This window comes from Peromyscus eremicus, chromosome 11, assembly GCF_949786415.1.
Source record: "Peromyscus eremicus chromosome 11, PerEre_H2_v1, whole genome shotgun sequence".
Lineage (NCBI taxonomy): Eukaryota > Metazoa > Chordata > Mammalia > Rodentia > Cricetidae > Peromyscus > Peromyscus eremicus.
This window is the reverse complement of record NC_081427.1, coordinates 6,124,632-6,147,442: the sequence shown is the minus strand read 5'-3', so window position 1 is coordinate 6,147,442 and position 22,811 is coordinate 6,124,632. Positions and strand designations below refer to the sequence as shown.

At 40.2% G+C, this 22,811-nt stretch overlaps 2 protein-coding genes across 2 annotated transcripts; both read left to right on the top strand.

Annotated features, from left to right (window-relative positions):
• Window positions 1-2,215: 2,215 nt before the first annotated feature.
• On the top strand, window positions 2,216-11,695 carry LOC131921941 (zinc finger protein 58-like). The gene is made up of 3 exons (XM_059276695.1): window positions 2,216-2,642; window positions 10,482-10,608; window positions 11,592-11,695. Exons 1-3 carry the CDS (start codon window positions 2,637-2,639, stop codon window positions 11,693-11,695), a joined length of 237 nt encoding a protein of 78 aa, XP_059132678.1. The 5' UTR covers window positions 2,216-2,636.
• Window positions 11,696-12,857: 1,162 nt separating this feature from the next.
• LOC131921936 (zinc finger protein 99-like) lies at window positions 12,858-22,412 on the top strand. Its single transcript, XM_059276687.1, has 2 exons — window positions 12,858-13,317; window positions 20,717-22,412. Exons 1-2 carry the CDS (start codon window positions 13,248-13,250, stop codon window positions 22,249-22,251), a joined length of 1,605 nt encoding a protein of 534 aa, XP_059132670.1. The 5' UTR covers window positions 12,858-13,247; the 3' UTR covers window positions 22,252-22,412.
• The last annotated feature ends 399 nt before the right edge of the window (window positions 22,413-22,811 follow it).

Sequence of the window (22,811 nt, the reverse complement as noted above, 5' to 3'; positions counted from 1 at the left end):
GGGCTAAAAACATTTCAGTTTAATCTATACCTGGCCTTCTGGACAGAATATAATATACAATGTCCATGCTTTTAAGCCCAAATCTATAGCTGTGGCTAGGACTCAAGGATGTGAGTCTACTGTTGTTTTACAGATACCTGTTATCTGCTTTTTCTACAATATGGATTTCAGTCCAGATTGATAATACTAATATATCTGAAATTTTATGCCTTTTCATGAAATGTATATTCATATAAACTTCAGAAAATTGACAAAGTCATAAAACTTGGATCTATATCTCACAGCTCAAAAGGATTCCAGATAAATATAGCCTAAGTTTCCCTATGTGTCTATTCATGAGGATGTCATCTCACTCTCTTCTGTTCTTGGGACTCCTCCCCTTCCTCAATTACTGAGACTATGGGTCTAAATGTTCCAAATAAGTTCATAAATTTTAACTTCTGTTCCCAGCTTGTTTCTGTCTCTACAGGTTTCCACTTGGCTGACAGACACATCCAAACATAACTGCTCATGACAACTTGCTCCAAATGACTGTGAGCCCTGAACTTGCTGAAAGCTGACAGGGACCAATGCAGCCAATATAAATGCTGTCTCTTCAACTGGTCAATGAACCAGATGCTTCTAAATTCCCTCCTTGACTTTGACTAACATACTTGCTTTCCAAGGCCCTGACAACAATGTCCTAATGTCAGCAGGAAGTACTTACAGAAGTGAATATATCACCCCTTCTCCCCCGTCCCCCACCTTGGAATGTTAGATCAAAAAGGAATTTTTTGTCATAGGAAACCCGAGATAGAATAATAACTGGTCCCCACTATCATTTTCAGGTTCCTTCTAGATAAGGACCTCTGTCAGCCATCACAGGGCTTTATCCCTTCTGCTTCTGCTAATTGTTACTGGCTCTTATGTCATTGATGCCTTGACTAAATGATAATTCTTGTCTGGATACCACTAACTGATGATGCTAGAATCCCAATATCAGCCCCTGAACCAAACCCCTGACATACAAACTTGCAGATGGCAACAAATGAATAAGGGAAGGCTCTCTCTGCAGTTGGTAATAGGAAATGGTCTCTGAAACAGCCTCTGCATGGCTATTCCCCACCTCCGTAATCTCACTGAGAATCCAATGGGAGCCAGCTTCCTAATCCCACCAGATGATGCCTGATGGGCATATGTCTCTGGCTTGACTCCCTATGTTAATGTTCAGGTTTTTAGATCAGAACAAAAGTCTCTTCCATCCTGGTCCAATTAGTCCCCAGAATAGTCTACTACCCTGATGATAATTTTTTTTTTTAGCAATTAGAAACATCACCAGGACAGTAAAAACGAAAAGTCCTCACAACCTTTGTATCCACTCTCCTAGGAGTTGGCTTAATTGGGGCCATAGGTACTGGAACTTCAGCCTTGGTATTACAAGAGCAGAACTACAGGGCCTTGAAAATGGCAATAGATGCAAATGTCATTGTCCTAGATAAAAATCTGTTGCACACATAGAGAAACCACCCTCCTCTTTAACTGAAATAGTTCTCCTAAATAGAAGGAGCCTATGCAAGGACTTAGGAGAACAATACTGCTTTTATATTAACCATTCTGGGTTATCAGGAACTCAATAGCCCTGCTTAGGAAGAAGCTACATGATTGACAATTGGAAAGACAACAAAATGAAGAAGGGTATGAACCTCTATTTTACTGGTCACCTTGTCAGCCTTAGTTGAACCCTTAATCATCTTACTGTTAACTCTAACCTAGGAACCATGTACAATTAATGCTTTAATCAGGTTTATTAAGGAATAGATCTCTACAGTCCAATTAATGGGTTCAAACAACAATACAAGCCCATGAACCAAAGAGAAACATCTCCACGATTTGAGATGATGCACTACTCAAGGGGGGAATGAGAATAATAAGCAGACACCCTAACAGGCAGTTCAGTCTTCTGTAAGAGATCAGGCCTCAATTTCAGTTTCTGAAAGAGCCCAAACAAAGGACTATCAATCTCCAACCCCTATCCCCACGCTCCCCACCCCTGCCCCCCACAGCAAAGACAAGGAGGCCTAGTACAAGCAGTTTTAGGCCAGGCCTGAGCCACAGTCAGCAGATAACCAAATAAGGACAAAGCCTGGGATTTGTCCAGGCTTGCCCCAAAATGGAAAACTGTAGCCCTGACAAGTCCCTAACTAGCCCTGGCCAATTAGAGCAGACTAATATGATTGCCACTTGCTTAAGCCAATTGTAGATAAAATGACCTAACTGTCCTAAGAACCTCCCTTCAGCTGTGCTTAAAAGGAGCCAGCGAGCTCCTCCAAGGGTAATCATTTTGCCTTTGTGTGGAATGGAAGGCCCAAGCATGCTGGCATAAATGACCTTTTTGCTAATTGCATTCGTGGACGGTGGTCTTTTGTGGGACTTCTCCAGAACACTAACAGGCACAAATCTAGGAACTGAAGAAATCACCTAATGAGTTCCCGGAATTTTCTTCCCGCAGACTTCTGGGAAATGTAGTCTTGGGAGCTGTGACATCACGGGGGGGCCATCCAGGAAATCCGCACTTCGCTTTTGGTCAAGACACGTGAGTCTTCCTTAAAGTTAGAAGAGAGTCCTACCCTGCTGTACATTCCTGTTGCATCTCTGACATGGAGGTTGGTCCAGGGTGCAGCGCAGCTTGAGGCACTGTGCGGAGTCCGGGAGGAGGAGGGGGCGCGGGGGGGGGGGGGGGCTCCGTCTTGGAGGGAGCGGACCTGGGCTGGGTGGGAGGGCAGAAGAAGCTGCCTTGGAGGTGCTGTGCTGAACTGGCTGGGTCACGTGAGGTTGCAGGTCAGGGCTGGGGAGAGGGCGATAGGGACTGTTTCCTGAGTGATGCTTGCTTTAGAACGCTGCGTGCACCCAGAGTCTGCCTTGGGCTTCTGGGACAGGAGAGCTGCCTGGTAGCGCGGAGTAGATGATAGTGCAAAGTCCAGGATTGCAAACTAATGATGGTCAGCTGACTGCCTGCTCCTGAGGTGGAGCTGGGAGCTCAGTGAGCAGCTTTGGTGGGGGAAGCATGCTTCTCTAGCTGCGCCGTTCTCACATGAACGCTGTTGGATTTCTCAGAATCTGTAGAGCAAACGGGGTCTGGTCCTTCCTGAACTCTGTAGCCGGCCTAGTGTAACGGTCTTGAGGTCTTGATTGTGTTCATTTTCGCTGCCAGTTAAAGAAATAAGAGAGGAAAAATCCAAGGTGCAATAGGTCTCACTTAGGAAATTCTAGAGCACAGCAGACAGAATCAGCTGCTAGAGAAAAGGGGAGAAAGAACACACATACACCCCCACACACAGAGGACCGTCTGTAGGAAGAAGGGGAACTGGAGAAGCTGACTCCAGGCCTCACCTGGAGGGCTGGGTTTTCTTAACTTTTGAAAGATCTTCCATCCATAATGTAGGGTAAACTATCTATAAAAACGGCAGGATGTCTGCTTGACCAACAATGATTGTGTCAACAGGTCTTGATCTGGCCTTGAGCTAGTCCATAAACAGGGTCCCAGGAACAGGTAAAAACTGTCATGGCCTTGGGTTCCAGTGCCAGGCTTTTGTGTCAGGTCAGCGGGGTGAGGAAGAACTCACAGACTGTGTGTATTCATATGATTTAAAGTAAACAGACCTGTGATAGAAAAGAAACTCCAATCTACTCTATTGCACATCCTTGTCATCCCTGCATTTGTGAAGGGGAGGCAGGACCTCTGGTCCTCCTCTGCTTCATAGCAAATTCAGAGCCAGAGTCTGTGTCAGAAAACATTTAAACATACTTAAATGTAGCTAGAGTTTTCCTGCCTGGCCCACAGTCAGGGCAAATCTCTCTCACCTGCCAGTCCCACAGCCACTCAGACCCGACCAAGTAAACACAGAGACTTATATTGGTTACAAACTGTATGGCCGTGGCAGGCTTCTTGCTAACTGTTCTTACAGTTTAAATTAATTCATTTCCATAAACCTATCCCTTGCCACATGGCTCGTGGCTTACCAGGATCTTCACATGCAGCTTGTCATGGTGGCGGCTGGCAGTGTCTCTCTGACTCAGCCTTCCACTTCCCAGCTTTATTCTCCTCCTTGCCCCGCCTATACTTCCTGCCTAGCCAACAGCCAATCAGTGTTTTATTGATTAATCAGCAACACATTTGCCATACATCCCACAGCACTTAAATGATGGGATAAATACTTTCTATGGTTCATTTCATGTTTCTTACATTGAGTGTCATGACAAATCCATGCAATCAGCACTTTATTGATTTAATAACTAGGTTGCTTACCTTCTATTAACTCATTCCACATGTAATTTAAACTTTGTCCCTAACATTTTTGTTGAAGACTTTAAATTTTGGTGATTAGATACTGGTTTGCATTCACTCTGTGAGGAAGAATTCTCAATGCCTTGCTTAAATATTCCTGTGTGTAGTGATTGTTCATTCTTTTTGGATATTAATCTCTGTTTGTCACTGTCATGACCTGATGCTGATTTCTTCTGGTTTCACTGATTTCTTCCAGTTTGCTCCTTTCATATCTAATCTGAGACTCCATTATTTCTTCATTTCCATTCTGCAGTTCTTGACTGATGTGGCTGCTGTGGTTACATTCCTGGGTCTTTTTCTGCAGCTGCAGCTGGGATGCCTTCCCCTGTCCTTACTCCAGAGGTTCCACTGTGTGCAGATGCTTCTTACAGTGAGCCAGAACAAAACCACTTCCTCCCTGTCCTTCACATGGGCACTGCCATATCCAACCAGTAAAGCCAAGTGCTAATGCTGGTTCCTGCTCTTCACAGGTCCAGTCCAGTTCCCCTTGTTGAGCAGTCCTGTCTCTTTCCTCCCAGGCTTCTTTCATTGTGTTCTAATGTCAGTGTGAGGGAGGGAGTTCCTTGTGTTTACAACTCATGCATGAGCCTTGCTGTGTTAGACATGTCATATCTGGAAAACTCTGGAGGGGAGGTGTGCTGGGTGAGGACATTCAGTTCCTGTTGATCGATCTACATGACTATGTCAGAGGCCATGGAGAGACATTGCAAAAGATTTGAACAGGGCTAAACATGTTCAAGGAATAAACCTGAGCAGCACAGATTTTCATTGCATTGTCATTTTTGGTTATATTGGTGCATGTCATAGTGTCCTCCATAGTCATTATCACATGCAGCAACACTTTGAATTGAAAGATGTGTGTGGTTGCAAGGCCAACTCTTTCAAAATCTGCATTCCTTTGTTCTCTTCTTTGCAATACCTATATGAAATTAACTCAGATCTATGAGAGTGTATGTCCCAAATCCTTATTGGATGTACTCTACATACTGTTGCTTTAAGAAGACTCAGAAACAGTATATTGACTATTAAAATCCACAAATACAACTAGGCATCTAATATACAGAGCAAAGGATGTGATACTTATTTTTAAACTAAAATTATAATTATATAATTCATTTTTCCAAAGCAGATACTATTCTTTGTCTCCCATATTTGTTCATGCTTTAATCCACTTTTTCAGTCATAAAATTGTAAAGCTTGATGGCTTTAAGCAAAAATTAGTGATTATTTCATGGCACAGTTGTGTGAGTAAAGCCCTGGGACAAAGATCCAGGAGTTTCTGCTTCATGATGTGTGTGCTGTGTATTGAAAGCACTGTGTTATGTAATTGGTAAATGGGCGATTTTCAGTGGAGGGTCACTATGTTTTAGTTCCTGGCCAGAAATCCAGTCCTTCTTTGCCCATCATTTTGACTTCCCACCAATGTCCTGCTAGTCTTCAGTTTAGTCTGACTCTCTGAAAAGATATCTCTGAGGGATACTGACAGGAGATGCAAGAGTTCTTATTACATCTACTATGTCCATTCTGTTGTTCTAGGCAATCCTCTAGGACAGGCCACCATTCAGTTGGAGTACAGATTTCCACCTCACAGTTATAGTAAGAATGTGTAACAATTTTAAAATGGATGGCAATGTGCCCCTCTTAAGCTATGCATTAGAATTTCTTCATTATAGAAATGAATTTTGCCAGTCAGAAATTCCTCTGAAATGCTTGCTGTTTGGGTAAAATCCCTCCTAAATCATATCTTGTTTACAAGCACAATGCCCTTCATGCACAGTGTTACACAGGAGATTGGCCCCGGACAGCAGACGCTTCTCCATGTAGAATGGTGCTATGCTGTGCTGGGCAATGTGGGGAGTGGTCCTTACAGTTGAGTCTGCTTTGGACCTGTTTAAGTTCTCTCAGAGGTTAATGTTCCCTGGGCTCTGGCCCTACTCCACTCTCGTAATTTTCCCTATTCTTGGTGACCCCCTAGTTCTGCAGCCCCACCTTTCCTAATGCTGTGACCCTTTAATATAGTTCCTCATATTGTGGTGACCCCAAACCATAAAATTATTTTCCTTGCTGCTTCATAACTGTAATTTTGCTAAGGCTATTTATTGTAATGTAAATACTTTGGAGATGAAGGTTTGTCAAAGGGGTCATGACCCCCATGTTGAGAACCAGTGCCCTAGTTTAAACAGAGTGGGATCTGATTTTCTTTTACTTACTTCTATACTAGCTACAAAGAAGCTTCCAAAATAATTCAATTTCTTTTCCCTTGAAAAAGTGCTGGGTGTTCTATTCACCAAATTGCTTCATTCTGGCTGTTTCTTGAATATCTGCTGGCCTCCTCATTGCTGCTCAACTCTGCACTTTCTTTTAAAAAAAATTTCTATGTAGTCATTCTTTATGGAGGATATATTTCAGTTGTCCCTAAAGTCTTGTGATGACAAGGTACTCTCTCCTCCCAACTGTGAAAATATAGTGCCCTTGAGACACAAGAGCCAGGGGATTGGAGCTGGATCTGACCTGAATGTCTTCAGCCTAAAGGTGAGTTTGCTTGTGCTGGAAGGTGCTTTGGACAGTCCAAGGGAGAGAAGTAATAAATAATCCTGCTTAGCTGTTACGCCTGTGAACCATAACAATGACCAGTGTGGCATGATATCTCTAAAGGTGCCACAGTGCCTCTCACATCTTGGCATTAGCAACAGCTATCAAAGGGACTTAGAGTGGACATGAGAACCTACATAATGCTTGGAGCTGCCTCTGGTGACTTGTTAGGTCTTAAATCATAGAGGAGAACACACTAATGCCACTAAACCATCATAATCCCTAACTGCACTCCAAGTACTTCTCCTTGGACCTACACTGTAGTGTAGCTGTCTCTGCTCCTCAAAGGTGCTTCTTTCTGAAGCACAGAGAACATTCCAGAAAACTAAAACTTACAAAGTGCACAGAACTATTGTCTTGTGATGCCCTGACCCAAAAGATACTCTGCACCACAATTCCTGCACATGAGGCTCAGGGAAAATCTCTGCACAGAGGTCATATTGATTATGAGAGCCAGATGTCCAGGAAGTCTGATGTGAGGTTGTACCTTCTAGAAAGTGAAGGGAAGCCGCACCCATGATACCCCAGGAACATGGCTGCCTGAACAAGGACTGATCAATGACAGTGGTACAAGATCCCCTGCAGGGGGCAGTCTGCTGGGTCAGCATCGAAGTGTAGGCACCTGAGAACTGCTGAGAGAGGGAGAATTAGTGTTTCCAGGATGAGAGCACTCACTGTTCATGCACTAACAAGTGGTCAGTCCTCAAAATGTACACAAGGGAACACTGAACAGAATCAGCCATTCATGTTTATATAGTTTTATATATATATTTACATATATATATATTTATTGCTGTGTTTGTGTGTGTGGGGGTTGTAACAATAATAATTACAGAAGTATACACTATGTATTTGAGACGGACTATTGGACATGAGAGAAGTTGCAGTGAGGTGATAGAGGGGGAAATGACATACTTATATTTTAATTCTCTGAATTATATGTCACTCTTGCCAATTGTGAAAATGTTGGTGGAAACTGTAAGTTATTTTAGGCAGTAAAGGTAAATAACACATGATCTCCTCAATATGTTAAATGTAATGAATTGAAACTTATGTAAGACAGAGATATGTTAAACATAAAGAATCAAAGCTAACAGAAGTTGGAGATATAATGGTATTTTCCATTGACCATGACCTCAGGAAGCCAACACTTGGGGACTTCCTTGTTGTGGAAAATTAGTTTAACTATGTAAAGATAATTTGCATTTGTTTATGTTGTTGTATATTAATTTAACTATGTAAAGATGTGTTGTATTTGTTTATGTTGTGGTATATTAGTTTAACTGTGTAAAGATGTGTTGCATTTGTTTACCTTGCCTGCCTAAGGCACCTGATTTATCTAATAAAAAGCTAAATGTCCAATTGTTGTGGGATGGTCTATATGTCAAATTACTCTGATTGGTCAATAAATAAAACACTGATTGGCCAGTGGCTAGGCTGGAAGTATAGGCGGGACTAACAGAGGAGAAAAGAATGAACAGGAAGGCGGAAGGAGTCACTGCTAGCCACTGCCATGACAAGCAGCATGTGAAGATGCCGGTAAGCCATGAGCCATGTGGCAAGGTATAGATTTATGGAAATGGATTAATTTAAGCTATAAGAACAGTTAGCAAGAAGCCTGCCATGGCCATACAGTTTGTAAGCAATATAAGTCTCTGTGTTTACTTGGTTGGGTCTGAGTGGCTGTGGGACTTGGGGGTGACAAAGATTTGTCCTGACTGTGGGCAAGGCAGGAAAACTCTAGCAACATCCAATAACTAGCCCAGAGGTACAGTTGGGAATTCAGTGCAAAGAAAGCAAGAGGAGGAACCTGGGAGACAAAGACAGAGGGAGAGGCCAAGGGCCGGCCAGACAGGAAGGAAGCAGGAAAGCAGGACATACAGAATGAAAGAAAAGTAAAAGCAACAAGGCAAAACTGATGAATAGAAACAGGGAAAATGAAGTTATAAGAGCGAGTGGGACAAGCATAAGCTAAAGGCCAAGCTTTCCTAATTAATAAGAAGTCTCTGTGTCATCATTTGGGAGCTGGTTTGTGTCCTAAAGAAAAATGCCAGCTACACTTCCTGAACAGTGAATGCTCTGGGACAGTGTGATAGGAGGGAGAAGCCCCCAGTACTGTTGTCCCGAGTGCTGGGTGTCTGTAAGCATTATGTAGGGTACATTTCAGAAGCCTGGAAGATAGTGTTTGAGGAGGTGACCATACCATAACTAGGAAGAGGATCCAAAGCTTAACCATGAAGTTATTATGGAATACCTCATTATTACATAAAACACTGATATTTCCTGTATTGATAAGAAGGAAAAATAATTCTCTTAGGTCATTCTGGGACTTTACTCAGTAAAATATGAAAACTATAAATTCTAAAATTAGCAAATTTTGATATAAGGAAATAGCATCAGCAATTATATTTCTCAGCTTCAGCACATTGATACACAGGTTTTATGTGTGCAAAACATGCTCTAGGAATATCACAAACATATTAGTTAATACCTGTCAGAGAAATATAGAAAGGGAAAGTGGCAAAAAGATCAAGTGATGTGTATTCTATGTTAAATTCTCAACTGTGTTGTTAGTCCTGTACTTGCCTATTTTCTCACATGATCAGATACTTAAATGACATTTAGTCTGTGAGTTCTGCCCCTGCCTGCTCCTTCTCATGTCCCTTGTCACCATCATTTGTACCATTAGTGAACTCTGTAGAAATCCTGAAACCCAGATAACGCCCTGAGCTGCTGCATCAGACTCTGTATTTTCATTTCACTTCACATTCATGACTGTGCATATTAACTATTGAGAAATTCCTTCTTCCCCACCATGACTTTCTCTTGTGAGAAATGTGTGTATGTGTGGTGTATAGTAGCATATGGCACTAACTGCATGTTCTGTGGATGTGTTCATTTTACATTTTATCTGTCTTAATTGGATTGTGTCCAACTGAGCTTATTGAATCCTTCACCTTGACTTTCCTTGAAGATGGTTCCAGTGTGAGATCATGTGATCACTTGAAACTTGACTGAGAAATATTACTCACCTATGTAAGAAACATTTCTAGCTTCTTTCATCCTGGGAAAAATCTAGATTTGTGTCCACAGGCACATGATGCCTGTTTTAGGGTTTCTATTGCTGTGATCAGGACCATGATGAAAGACAGCTTGGAGAAAAAAAGGGTTTATTTTAGACTACAACTTGAGGTAACAGTCCTTCACTGAGAGAAGTCAGCGCAGGAACTTGAGTCAAGAACTGGAGCAGAGGCCACAGAAGAACACTGCTTACTGACTTGTCCTGCCTGCTTTCCTATACTGTATAGAACTGCCTGCCCAGGACAAGTACCACCCCTAATGGCCTGTGTTATCTCATATCAATCACTAAGAAAATATACCCTAAGCTTGGCTACAGGGCAGTCCTAGGGAGGCATTTTCTCAATTATGCTTTTCTCTTCTCAAATGACCCTAACTAGTGTCAAGATGACGGGAGAACTCTTCAGGCCAAATCATCTAGGTGTTTATATTATTAATGGTTTTAATTACATTAAAATGTGGTATCATTCATTGATCTTTATTTCAGGAAATGCTGTCCTTCTGTGATGTAGCCATTGAGTTCTCTGCAGAAGAGAGGGAATGCCTGGAGCCTGCTCAGTGGAATTTGTACAGGGATGTGATGTTGGAGAACTACAGCAACCTTGATTTCCTTGGTGAGGATCTCATCCATAGTGAATTCTTATTTCACCATCAACATGTAGCTTCTTCACTTTGTATGGTATCTCATGGGAGCATTTCAACAGCAATTCTCATACCCTTTATTTTCAGAAAAATTAGGGAGATTGCTGTATTAAAAATCATTTCTGGGCAGGTGAGATGGCTCAGTTGTTAAGAGCAATGACGGATCTTCTAGAGGACTGGGTTTAATTCCCAGTACCTATATGGCAGCTCACAACTCTCTGTAATCCCAAGATCTGACACTCTATAATGTTGTATGATATTTTGCTTGTTTTCTGACACAGCTTGCTTGGAGTCAGAGGGTGGAGGTAACACCTAGCTGACCATAGAGGTTTGGAGGACTGTAGAGAGAGGGACAGGAAGTGGTAAGATGGGGCTGAGACAGGATCTCAGCTCTTTTGGATGGAGGAATAGAAGAGGTAGGAAGTCACTGGTGGCTGCTCCCCTGCTTCTCTGATCTTTCAGGTTCTTACCCCAATGTCTGACTCCCAGTTTTTTATTGAAAAAGATTAAATTAATGCTTCATCCTCACACAGACATACATGCAGGCAAAACAACAATGCATACGAAAAATAAAAATAAATTATGAAAAAAAGGATCATTTCACTGTTTTTATTTTTGTGTTTAGCCTTTCTGTGTTGAAGGTACATTTCCTTCACTCTAGTGGGACTGTTAGAAATTCAGTGGCGTGAGACATGAAGTACACTTGTTAATTACAGTGTTTCACAATTCAGTTTTAATGGTTTTCCTTTAAATGAAACTCAGCATCTGGATATTGTAAATTCCTTTATGTAGTGTAGTGATCCTGTCAGAAAACATTTAAGGAACTGACTGTCTGCAATCATTTATCTCATCATCTCTTTCCCTGTAAGCACGTACTGGAAGGAACATGTCAATTCCAAAAGAATTGAAAGTAAAAGAACATATAAACAATCTTGTTCCTTTTTTGTACCAACAGGACTTGCTGTGTCTAAGCCACACCTGGTGACATTTCTGGAGCAAAGACAAGAATCTTCAGATGTGAAGAGACAAGCAGCAACCAACGTTCATTCAGGTGTGTAGGAATGAGGGCTTTGGGCGAGGAGTTGAGGTCCAAATATTCAACAGAAAGACAGGCTTTCCCATGTGCCTTGAAACATGACACTGTGGGAATTATTCTTTAGGTCTCTCCTTCATCTCTTTATTGTCAAAACTCATCTCTCAGAAGTTTATGATGGTTTAAGTCTCTTGAGCTTTGTATTTCTCCAACAGTGAACTGTGCTTCCATTTACAGCATCCTCTAGGATTTTTCTTTTTGTTGAAAAGTCTCTCTTGTAGTTTAAGACTCAGGGAAAGAGAACTCAGTGCTGGTCAGACTGTCATTTATTTGCAGATATTTTGTGAAAACTCATAACAGAAAGCTCTCTACACTAAAGTGAGCATGATTGGGTTTATTAAGCCAAACCCACAATTCCATCACTGAGAGCCAGGCAGGGACAGAAGGCTCAACAGTCCTGTTGATTAGAACAATTTGGGGCTGGGGAGCAGTTGGATAAAACTCAGACAACCTGGATTCATTTGGATAGCCCCATTCCCCACTGATCTTAGGGAAGAGTCAAAGCATTAACTTATTGTAGAAGGGGTTGTGTTGGGCCATTAGGTACACTGATTAAACAGAGGCTGTTTTGGTTTTTTCAGCACTTTTACCACCAGTTGGTTCAGCAGGACTCACAATCAGACCTAGGAAGGGGAGGACAGAATGAGCTACAGGGCCTTACACTGTTGACTCAGAGATGCTCTACAAACCAGTTATGGGTACAGTGATTGTGTGCCTCTCTTTCATTCCAGTTAGTCTATTTAGACCTTTCACTTGCTATAAGGATCTGTGGTTTTGTAGGTTTTGTTTTTTCAAGTTAATATATTTATCATATATTAGTTCTAACTGCTATTGGCATATATTTCCAAACACAGCTTGTTAGAGAATTTATACACTTTTGTGTATAACCCTGATGATCCCAGATATGTCAGAGCTAGTAAATTGTTTTGTTTCAGATCTTGTCAGTGTAGACACTGTGGCTATCCCTATAGGAAGCATTATAGCTAATATTACCAGTAGTCCAGTGGTAGGAAGAGATCTTGTGGTCCCTTCTTCTCAAGATCTCCTGTTGATTTCAGTCTTCCTCCAAGTGTGTAATTTCACTGGCATCAGATTTGTAATGGGAGCAGGGCTGAGGAGTGTGGGTGGAGGTTTTGTCGAGACCACAGTCAGCTCTGTCCCACCAGCTACTCCCAAACAACCACTCAGAGACTTAATATTAATTATAAATGCTCAACTAATAGCTCAAGCTTATTACTAACTAGCTCTTACATTTTAAATCAGTCCATATGTCTTATTTACATTCTGCCACATGGCAGTACATTTTCTTTGTTTGGAATGTTTTTCTCTTTCTCTTCTGTATCCTGGTGACTCCTCTGACTCTGTCCTTTTTGTACCCAACATTCTTTCTGCCCTGAAAATTCTACCTAGCCATCGGCCAGTCAGCTTTTTTTTTTAAACAATGAGAGCAACACATCTTCATGCTTTACAGAAGGATTATTCCATACCATTTTTCTCCTTTTTGTCTTATTAAGAAGGATGGTTTTGCCAGGTAGTGGTGGCATGTCTTTAATCTCAGCACTTGGGAAGCAGAAGGAGGAGTATCTTGGTGAGTTTGAGGCCAGCCTGGTCTACAGAGGGAGTTCCAGGACAGCCAGGGCTATTACACAGAGAAACCCTGTCTCAAGAAAAAAAAAAAAAAAAAGGAAGATTTTAAGTTTAACATAGTAAAGCTATGTATAACAAAACAGTTCTCAAGTAAGAATTACATATCCAGTTCATTTGTATTTGACAAATTTAGAGATAATATTTTATTATCTATTCCATCTTTGTGAATTGAAAAAAGTTTTATATCTAATTTACCTTTTATTATAACTAAGGAAATCTTTAACTCTATTTATTCTTTAACTTAATCAAAGACCTCAGAAAGGTGAAATGTTACCTAATGACAGGGACATCTGGCTGCCTGGACAGTCACGGAAAATTTTATTATAATATTGGGGCATCCATCCTTGGCCTACAGGCCTAGATTATCTAACAGACAATTTTGAGAAGCAGGGAATTTTGAAGGACTGTCCTACTTTGTCTTGGCAAAGTTTGGCAGTCACTTTCTTTTGCATCTTGCTGGTCCAGGTTGGACAGCATACTGTCGTCACTGAGGCAATGGCAGTTCCTTTGTCCAAATGGCTAGCTTTTGCCATAAAGAAAGTAAAACCACCAGGCAGTGGTGATGCATGCCTTTAATCCCAGCCCTCAGGAGGCAGAGCCAGGCAGATCTCTGTGAGTTTGAGGCCAGCCTGGTCAGCAGAGCGAGATCCAGGGCAGGCACCAAAACTACACAGAGAATCCTGTCTCGAAAAACCAAAAAGAAAAAGAAAAGAAAGTAAACTCCATATGGAGTTTCTTCAATGCCCATCATCTTTGAAGTAAATTGGTGCTGCCAGGAGCAGACATGTCTCGCTGTCAAGAAAAGCTTTATGTTATTAAAACATTTTAAATGCCATATTCTATAGGTCTGTGAAGTTTTTGAAGACCATCTATCTATCTAAATAAAACTGTTTATGACTTTTAAAACATACCTAGCATGACTATTAGTTTAATTATTATAAATGACTACCAACCTTTATTTTTAATTATACATTACATTTTTTTTTTCTTTTTGGTTTTTCGAGACAGGGTTTCTCTGTGTAGCTTTGTGCCTTTCCTGGAACTCAATCTGTAGCCCAGGCTGGCCTCGACCTCACAGAGATCTGCCTGCCTCTGCCTCCTAAGTGCTGGGATTAAATGTGTGTGCCACCACTGCCCGGCTACATTACATTTTTAAATGAGCTGCATTGTTGCTTGAAATTCTAAAATGGTCTTATTAATAAAAGACTCAGAATCAGAGAGACCAAGGAACAAGCCACTGCCACGACTCACCTCCCCAACTCCATGAAAACTCTGTTAAATGCCTCTGAGTCCTCAGCTGAAAGGCTCTCAGCCAAAGGGCTTCATCCAAAAAGCGTCTAGTTCCTGTCTCCTCATGCCTTATATACCTTTCTCCATCCAGCCATCACTTCCTTCCCAGTGCTATGATTAATGTGACATGTGTGCTTCCCAAATACTGGTAGCAAAGGTGTGTGATCTCAAGTGCTGGGGTTAAAGATGTGTGCCACCACTGCCTGGCCTCTATGTTTAATCTAGTGGCTTGTTCTATTCTTTGATCTTAAGGCAAATTTTATTAGTGTACACAATGTATCACCACACTGCAGAAACACAATATGCCAAACAAGAGTAGAAACATACACACAGTACAAAAAAATTAACTTTTAATTTGTATCAATAAACCAAAATCCATACCAATGTAAACTTTAGATTAATTATCATCTTTTGGCTTAAAGTAGATTCAATAATCTACCCTTTTAACTCATCATTTCTATATCATGTCACCCTTTTTCCTTTAGAAAGAGATCTTTGAATTTAACTCTTTTGTTTAGGCTTTTTTCTTTATTTTACTAAGATCAATAAAGATTTGTAACTAATCCCCCTTAAATGATAATAAACATCCATAAACCATATTTTGGGAATGTGAGTGTCGTTCTTTGGATTACTTCCTGTTCTCTCTGGGTGCTGGTATCTTTGTGGAAACCTTGAGTAAATCAAGATAATTGGTAGGTCTTGGCTAGTGTAGTCTATGAGGCTGGATCATCTCAGCCAACAGCCTTGAAACTGTTTTGGATACACAATTCTGAAGAAATTGCAACAGAGGTGCTCTGAGATGTTGGATTATGTGGGCCATCCATTTTTATTGCTGTCTGGTCCCCTTCTGAAAGTACATAAACTTTTAAATGTAACCTACATATCTGTATTAATACAAGTATGGAGTATGTGGTATACACAAGTCGGGCAAAGATGATTTTTTGTTTTATGTTTGAGCATGTAAAATATATGTCACATGTTTTGTAGTTTGTCTATGTTTATTTCTTTATGTTTGTAGCCAGGAAATTTCCTGTTTTTTTTTTTTTAAAGTCAAGGCATTTTTAAAATGTATAGGTTGGTTTAATCCAGCAGTTTTCATAGTCCAATGTGTCTTAGCAGCTGTTGTTCCTTCATTAGCAATCAGAAAATCAAAAAACAACACAACATACAGAATCTAGACACTCTGTGTATTTCCCATCTTTATGTGGCTTTTTCTTTTATATTACTTTACTCTCTTTCCAAGGGCTTTTACTTTATTACTTTAAACATAGTTTTATATATATATATGAATGTATTTGTGACTGTCTATACCCTTTCACTTTTTTTTCCCAAACCTTTGTACATTTTTAAACACATTGTAACTCGTTTAGAGATTTTTTTCCCCCTCGTCTGGATCTGTCTTTCCTAAACATGTGTAACCTTTTCTGTCTGCATGAGCCACACAGTGTGCTTTCAGAGCTCAGGTGGCTCAAGTCTGTAGACAGTTGCCAGGAGACTCATCTCTTCCCACATGAGGGACACAAGACTAGGAAGCTGCATTTGGCCCCACTTTTGTGTGTTCAGTATCTTTTTTAAGCTTTCTCAGTTCTTAAGTGATTGTGGGTGCACCAAGTTGAAATGCCATTTGTAGGCAGAGTTTCCCTGTCCCAGCAGCTGCTCCAAAATAACCAAAGTGGAGACTTAATATTAATTATAAATGCTCAGCAAATAGCTTAGGCTCATCATTAGCTGGCTCCCACATTTTAAATAAACCCATATTTGTATCTACCCTCTGCCACGTGATGGTATCTTCTTTCTACAGGATACATTCATCTTGTTTCTCTCTACATCTACTGGCAACTCCTCTCTCTTCACTCTTCTTCCCAGCATTCTCTCTGCCTAAAAAATTCTGCCTACCCATCAGCCAATCAGCTTTTTATTAACAGTGAGAGTAATACATATTCCCATTGTACAAAAAGATTGTTCCACAGTAGAGGAGCTGGTCCCAGATGTCTCTGGAAGGTAACTCAGAATGACTGCTTTGGGTGAACTTTCACATCTCTCCTCCTCAGGCCATATTGCTTTCTTTACCTGATGCGGTGGGTCCACACATGGCACAAGCAGCTTAGTTTAAATGAGTGCCATAGTTCAGCCTGCTGTGCTGACTGGCCCTGTGGCAGAGACTCTGTCATATATTATCTACCACTTTGCTGAGGACTCCTTACACAATCAGACATGGACATCTCAGCTCTGGGGTTAGCTTTGTTAAGAGGAGGAAATTCAAAGCCAAGGGTCAGGGCATGGCCATTTGTACTGGCATGTAGTTCGCATACCAGTTGGGTGTCAAGCATAAGTATAAGGATCCCCTTGGTATCCTCAACTATCAGTTCAGGAGACATGGAGTGCTAAGAAATTGCAATGAGTATTTCCATTGTGGTGCAGAATCTAAGATCCTCCTCAGAGTGATAGAATCCATCTTGTGGAACATGAGAAGTGATTCATCTTCTCTACAGATAAGGAATAGGATTTCCTGGTCTGGTTCGCAGGCCAGAGGGAGAAAGGAGTAGCAGACACTGACAAGTCCTATTCCCTATGCATCCTTATCCTGTGTTGAAACTAGAATGCCATTAATTCAGCAGGTCTGTGTCCCATGTGAGAGTAAGTATGCTAATCTATCTTGTTGTGTCCTGCTGTACAAATGTAGTATAGATTTAATTCTTTTTACTTAAGCGTTCAATTTCAATAACCAGTTTTCTATGGTGTTTTTTTTAAAGACAGGGTTTGTCTATAGCCTTGGCTTTCCTTGAGATGGCTTTTTAGACCAGGATGGCACTGAACTCAAAATGATCTTTCTGCCTCTGCTCCTGAGTGCTGGGATTAAAGGTATGAGTTACCACTCCTGGCCCAATAACCAGTTACTTTAAGTATATCTGATTTTAATATTATTCCATAGTAAGGAAAAAAGAAGTTGAACTTAAATTTGTTTCAGTTACCTGCTTTAGGCTTAACTTTGATGACATGTACAGAGGACTGGATAATGGAAGGTAGAAAATTTTCTCTCCCTCTAATATTGTGTCTGTAAATGAATTATATTTGTATTTAGCATGAATATAAACACACCTTTGGGCACACTAAGCATTTTTCACCATTCATTAGGTGACTCATTAACTATTATGCCTTAAATTACCTTTGTTGTAACAGCTTACAACAAAATAATGACTCTCATCAGTAAGACTTGATAAATAAAAGTAATTTATCTGTTAAAAATTTCACACTCTAAAATTATGACTGTTGAACTGAAAACCTTTTATACCAAAACAAAATTTAAACATAAATATGTTCCATGGAGAAACTGGGAACTTCAGTCTCCTGATCCCTTTATAGTGTACTGTATAAAATCTAAGTCAGTCTTGCAGACCTTCTACATTAAGTAGCTTGTTACAATAAAGAATACCATAAGGGGGAGCTCAGTGCCAGGGATGAGCAGGTTGAAGAGGAATAGACATGGAGTTTCCAGACCCACTAATACAGCCTCAGAAAGGATGTTGGCACTGCCCATGGAGGACAGGCAGGAGGACAGAGGAACCTCACAGCTTCCAGTAGCCTTGAATCCACAGTGAGCTCAGAGAGTGGCTGACTCTGTTCCACAAGGAGGGTCAGGAAAGGTGACAAAGTGTAAGGCCCAGAACAAGAGCAGAGAAAGCACAGATGGAGTGGACTGTACAGTCACTCCTTCAGCATCCACAGAAATGACAGAAGGGGTGGATTTAACTGAGTTTTATCCATTACTTCTTCAGTCAACATCTTTACTCTTAGAAGGTGACCCGGGAAAGGAGTCTTTGTCAGGTTTATTACTAGAATCTGGACCAGACAAAAATACCCACACCTGCCCTGCTGGAAGACCAGAAGGACAATGTTGGGTTTATGTCAGGAAATACATAGGTCATTCCAGCACTCTCTAATCCTAGTTTAATTGTGTTTATAAAGCCAAACCCACAATTACATCATACCACAGCCAGATCAGGGGCCTACAATCCAAAACTTTTACCTTCATTGATTCAAACAATTTGTTTCTTGTTGTAAAACAGTGGATCTTCTAAACCTGCCAGTGAGGCTGTGTGAGAACATTTTCTCAGCAGGATTGTTTAGTTGGGCGACCAGTTGGGTAAAACGCAGGTAAAATAGAGTTACTTTGGACAGTTAAATAACAGACTCTGTACTATTTTCTACATATCTGAAAAAATTGCACACATTTCTAAATACCTAGGTGTGAAACCATTGTAAGAAACTAACCTTACACATGAGTTATTTCATGTCACTTACACTCATGTTGAGGAAAGTGACTCCATCAGAGTTTTTGTCTTTGATGAAGGTGTCTTCTAAATATTTTCTTTATCACACACTTGGTAATAAGGGTTTAAAATGCATGCCTTTTGTGGATATGTATTCAAAGATTAAAACTGTCCATAACTAGGAGTATGGATTTCATAGCTTACCACTAAGCTTTCAAAATTTTGTGGTTTCAAAATGTTTTTCTTTACTTTGCAATTTGATATTCTTTGGTATTATTTCAGAGGTGTGTATAACCTATAATCATTTGTTATACATGCCCTATATATTTTGGTGGATTGATGCAACACATTGGTAAAGTACATAAAGACAGTGTAAGATATCAGAATGTCTACAAGCTCTGCTCTGTGAATTGTTACTTCACAGGTAACCACAGGTTTCCTGTTTTCATGTCTTGTTCCCTGTCTCTCTATTTAGTGCTCAATAGCAGTTTACTCTTGTAAGTAAAGAAATCTTAGAAATACATAATTTTATTGCCTAGGCATGGTGGCCTACTCCATTAATCCCAGCACTTGAGAGACAGAGGTAGATGGATTTCTGAGTTTGAGGCCAGCCTGGTCTAGATATTTAGTTCTAAGACAGCAAGGTCTACATAGAGAAAGCTTGTCTTGAAAAAGCAAAAACAAACAAAAAAGGAAATCAGCCATCTATTCACTGACAAATATGTTGTCACGGCAAAATTTGTGTAATGCACAGGTGAACCTGAAGTTTTTTTTTGTTTTTTGTTTTTTTATCATGACTTGATATGTTTCAGGTATATATGTTCTTGTCATCCAAATAAAACAAAATACTGTCCTGAATTTTTGAGCGATAAACTTAATCTTTTTGTGGACCATCTACTTCTTGTGCAGCATACGTTTTGTACCTTCCAAAGTAAAACTCTATGTGGAGGATAAAAATCTTGTATTTAGTTGATGGCTCAAATTCACAAAATCACAATTAACTTTCTCTTTCCAGGCTTGGTTACTTTATAATTTCATGGGTGTCTGGCCATATAACATCTGTTGTTTAATGGGCTTATTTCTCTTAGTAAAATGCCCTTACAACTTACTTAGTTATTAAACTTTGAATAATATGCCATTATTTCTATATTCTATCCTGTTGTGCCCTTTGTCTAGTAGAAGTAGAGATCATTGCTACCTACAATAATTTAGCATTTATGCTTAGTGCCTATAGGTTTTGAAATATACTATGTTGTGGAATATTATTTTAAAGTGTGTTACTTTTGTTTATGTTGCATTTGTTTAACTCGTGAAGCTGTGTTATTGTGCCTATCTGAAATACTTGATGGTCTAATAAAGAGCTGAACATCCAATGGCAAGACGGGAGAAAAAATAGGTAGGGCTGGCAGGCAAAAGGAATTAATAGAAGGAGAGATCTAGGAGTGAGAGAAGGAAGTGGAGCATAGGGGCCAGCCACCCAGTCACCAAGCCAGCCACAGAGTAAAAGTGAGATAGGATAATCTAGGTTGAGAAAAACTGGCAAGAAACAAGCCAAGCTAAGGCTAGACATTTACAAGTCAGAGTAAGCCTCTGTGTGTGATTGATTTGGAAGCTGGGTTTTGGCCCCCAAAGAAAATAAACAAATAAACAACAATAGTACTGTACTTTCTCATTGATGCTACAATATATATGAGTAAAAATTTCCTTTTAAAAAGATAAGCATTGTAAGTATGAACAATATTTCCTAGTTTTGTTCATATCTCAACTTTTCCTCAACAGGAACAACAACCAATGATTATAACATTTACAACAAGGCCACTGATTGTAACTCACTGCATATTCCACACCAGAGAATTCATACAAAGGAGAAACCCTACAAGTGTAAAGAATGTGGTAAGGCCCTTAGTTCTCATAAAACACTTTCCATACACCAGAGACTTCATAGTGGAGAAAAACCCTATAAGTGTAAAGAATGTCATAAGGCCTTCAATACTCGCTCATCACTTTTTATACACCAGAAAAATCATACTGATGAAAAAACTTACAAGTGTGAAGAATGTGGCAAATCATTTTACTATCCTTCAATGCTGAAGCAACATCAAAGAATTCATTCTGGAGAGAAACCCTACAAGTGTGAAGAATGTGGCAGAGCTTTTTATGAACCATCATTCCTTCAGGTACATCAGCGAATTCATACAGCAGAGAAACAATACAAGTGCGAAGAATGTGGCAAATCTTTTTCCTCACTTTTGTACCTTAAACAACATCAAGCAGTTCACTCCAAAGACAATCCATACAAGTGTGAGGAGTGTGGCAAGAGGTTTTCCCAATCTGCAAAGCTTCAGGAACATCATACAATTCATAGTGCAGAGAGACCATACAGGTGTGAAGAATGTCACAAAGCCTTTCGTTATCACTCTGGCCTTGAGAACCATAAGGCAGTTCATACTGGAGAGAAACTTTACAAGTGTAAACTGAGTGGAAAAGAATGTACTAAGTCTGCTTTCCTCATTGAGGACACGGCAGCTCATCTTGCAGAGAAAGCCTACAAGTGTGAAGAGTGTGGCAAGTGTTTTTCCTCACCTTCATCGCTTAAACGACATCAAATAATCCATTCTGAAGACAATCCCTGCAAGTGTGTAGAGTGTGGCAAAAGGTTCTCCTCCTTTGCACACCTTCAAGAGCATCAGACAGTCCATACTGGAGAGAAACCATACAAGTGTAAAGAGTGTGGCAAGTGTTTTTGCTCATCTTCATCCCTTATACGACATCAACCAATCCATTCTGAAGACAATCCCTACAAGTGTGCAGAGTGTGGTAAAACGTTGTCTTGTTTTACAAACCTTCAAGAACATCAGATAATTCATACTGGGGAGAAATCATACAAGTGTGAAAAATGTGGCAAATGTTTTTATTTATCTTCATCCCTTCGGCGCCATCAAGCAATTCACTCTGAAGACAATCCCTACAAGTGTGAAGAGTGTGGCAGATGTTTTTATTCATCTTTATCCCTTAGAGGACATCAGACAATCCATTCTGAAGACAATCCTTATACATGTGTAGAATGTGGCAAACGGTTTTCCTATTCTAGGAGTTTTCGGGAACATCAAACAATTCATACTGGAGAGAAACCCTACAAGTGTGAAGAATGTCACAAAGCCTTTCATTATCTCTCATCCCTTAGGAAACACAAGAAAGTTCATACTGGGCAGAAACTCTTCAAATGTGAAGACTGTGACAGATGTTTTTCCTCTTCTGCAACCCTTAGACGACATAAAAAAAAGACCAAAATTCATTCTGAAGGCAATTCTTAAAAGTGTGGGGAATGTGGCATAGACTTTGTTAATCTTTATGTCCTTACTCAACACATGGTATAGTTCATAGGGGAGAGAAATCCTACAAATGTCTTCAAATGTTTATTTTTTTCAACCCTTAAAACACATCAAATGATTCATTCTGACTACAAACTCCATAAGTGTGTGAAGTGTGGTAAAGTCTTTGCTAAGAATTCAGGTCTTATCCAACTTTAATGACTCCATAGTGGAGAATATTAAGTTAATGATTTTGGATTGTCAACAGGAACCTCTAACTTCCAATAGTAAAAATGCTAAGCATGTCATCAGAGAAGAGTAGAGACTTCTCTTTGCTGTAACCTCCAACAGTGTGTTCTAGCAGTGTGTTTAAAACTTGCCTTGATTAATAAGTCTCTTTCTTCTGTAACTATAAATATTCCCTGAAACCTTTACCATGCCCTAACATTGTCCATTGGGTGCCTGGAGTCTGAGATCTGGGCTGTAGCATAGTTACTGTTGTTTTTCCCAGTGGAGTCATCCAAGCTCCTGTAATATCTCCCCTTGGTGTGTAAGAATCTCTG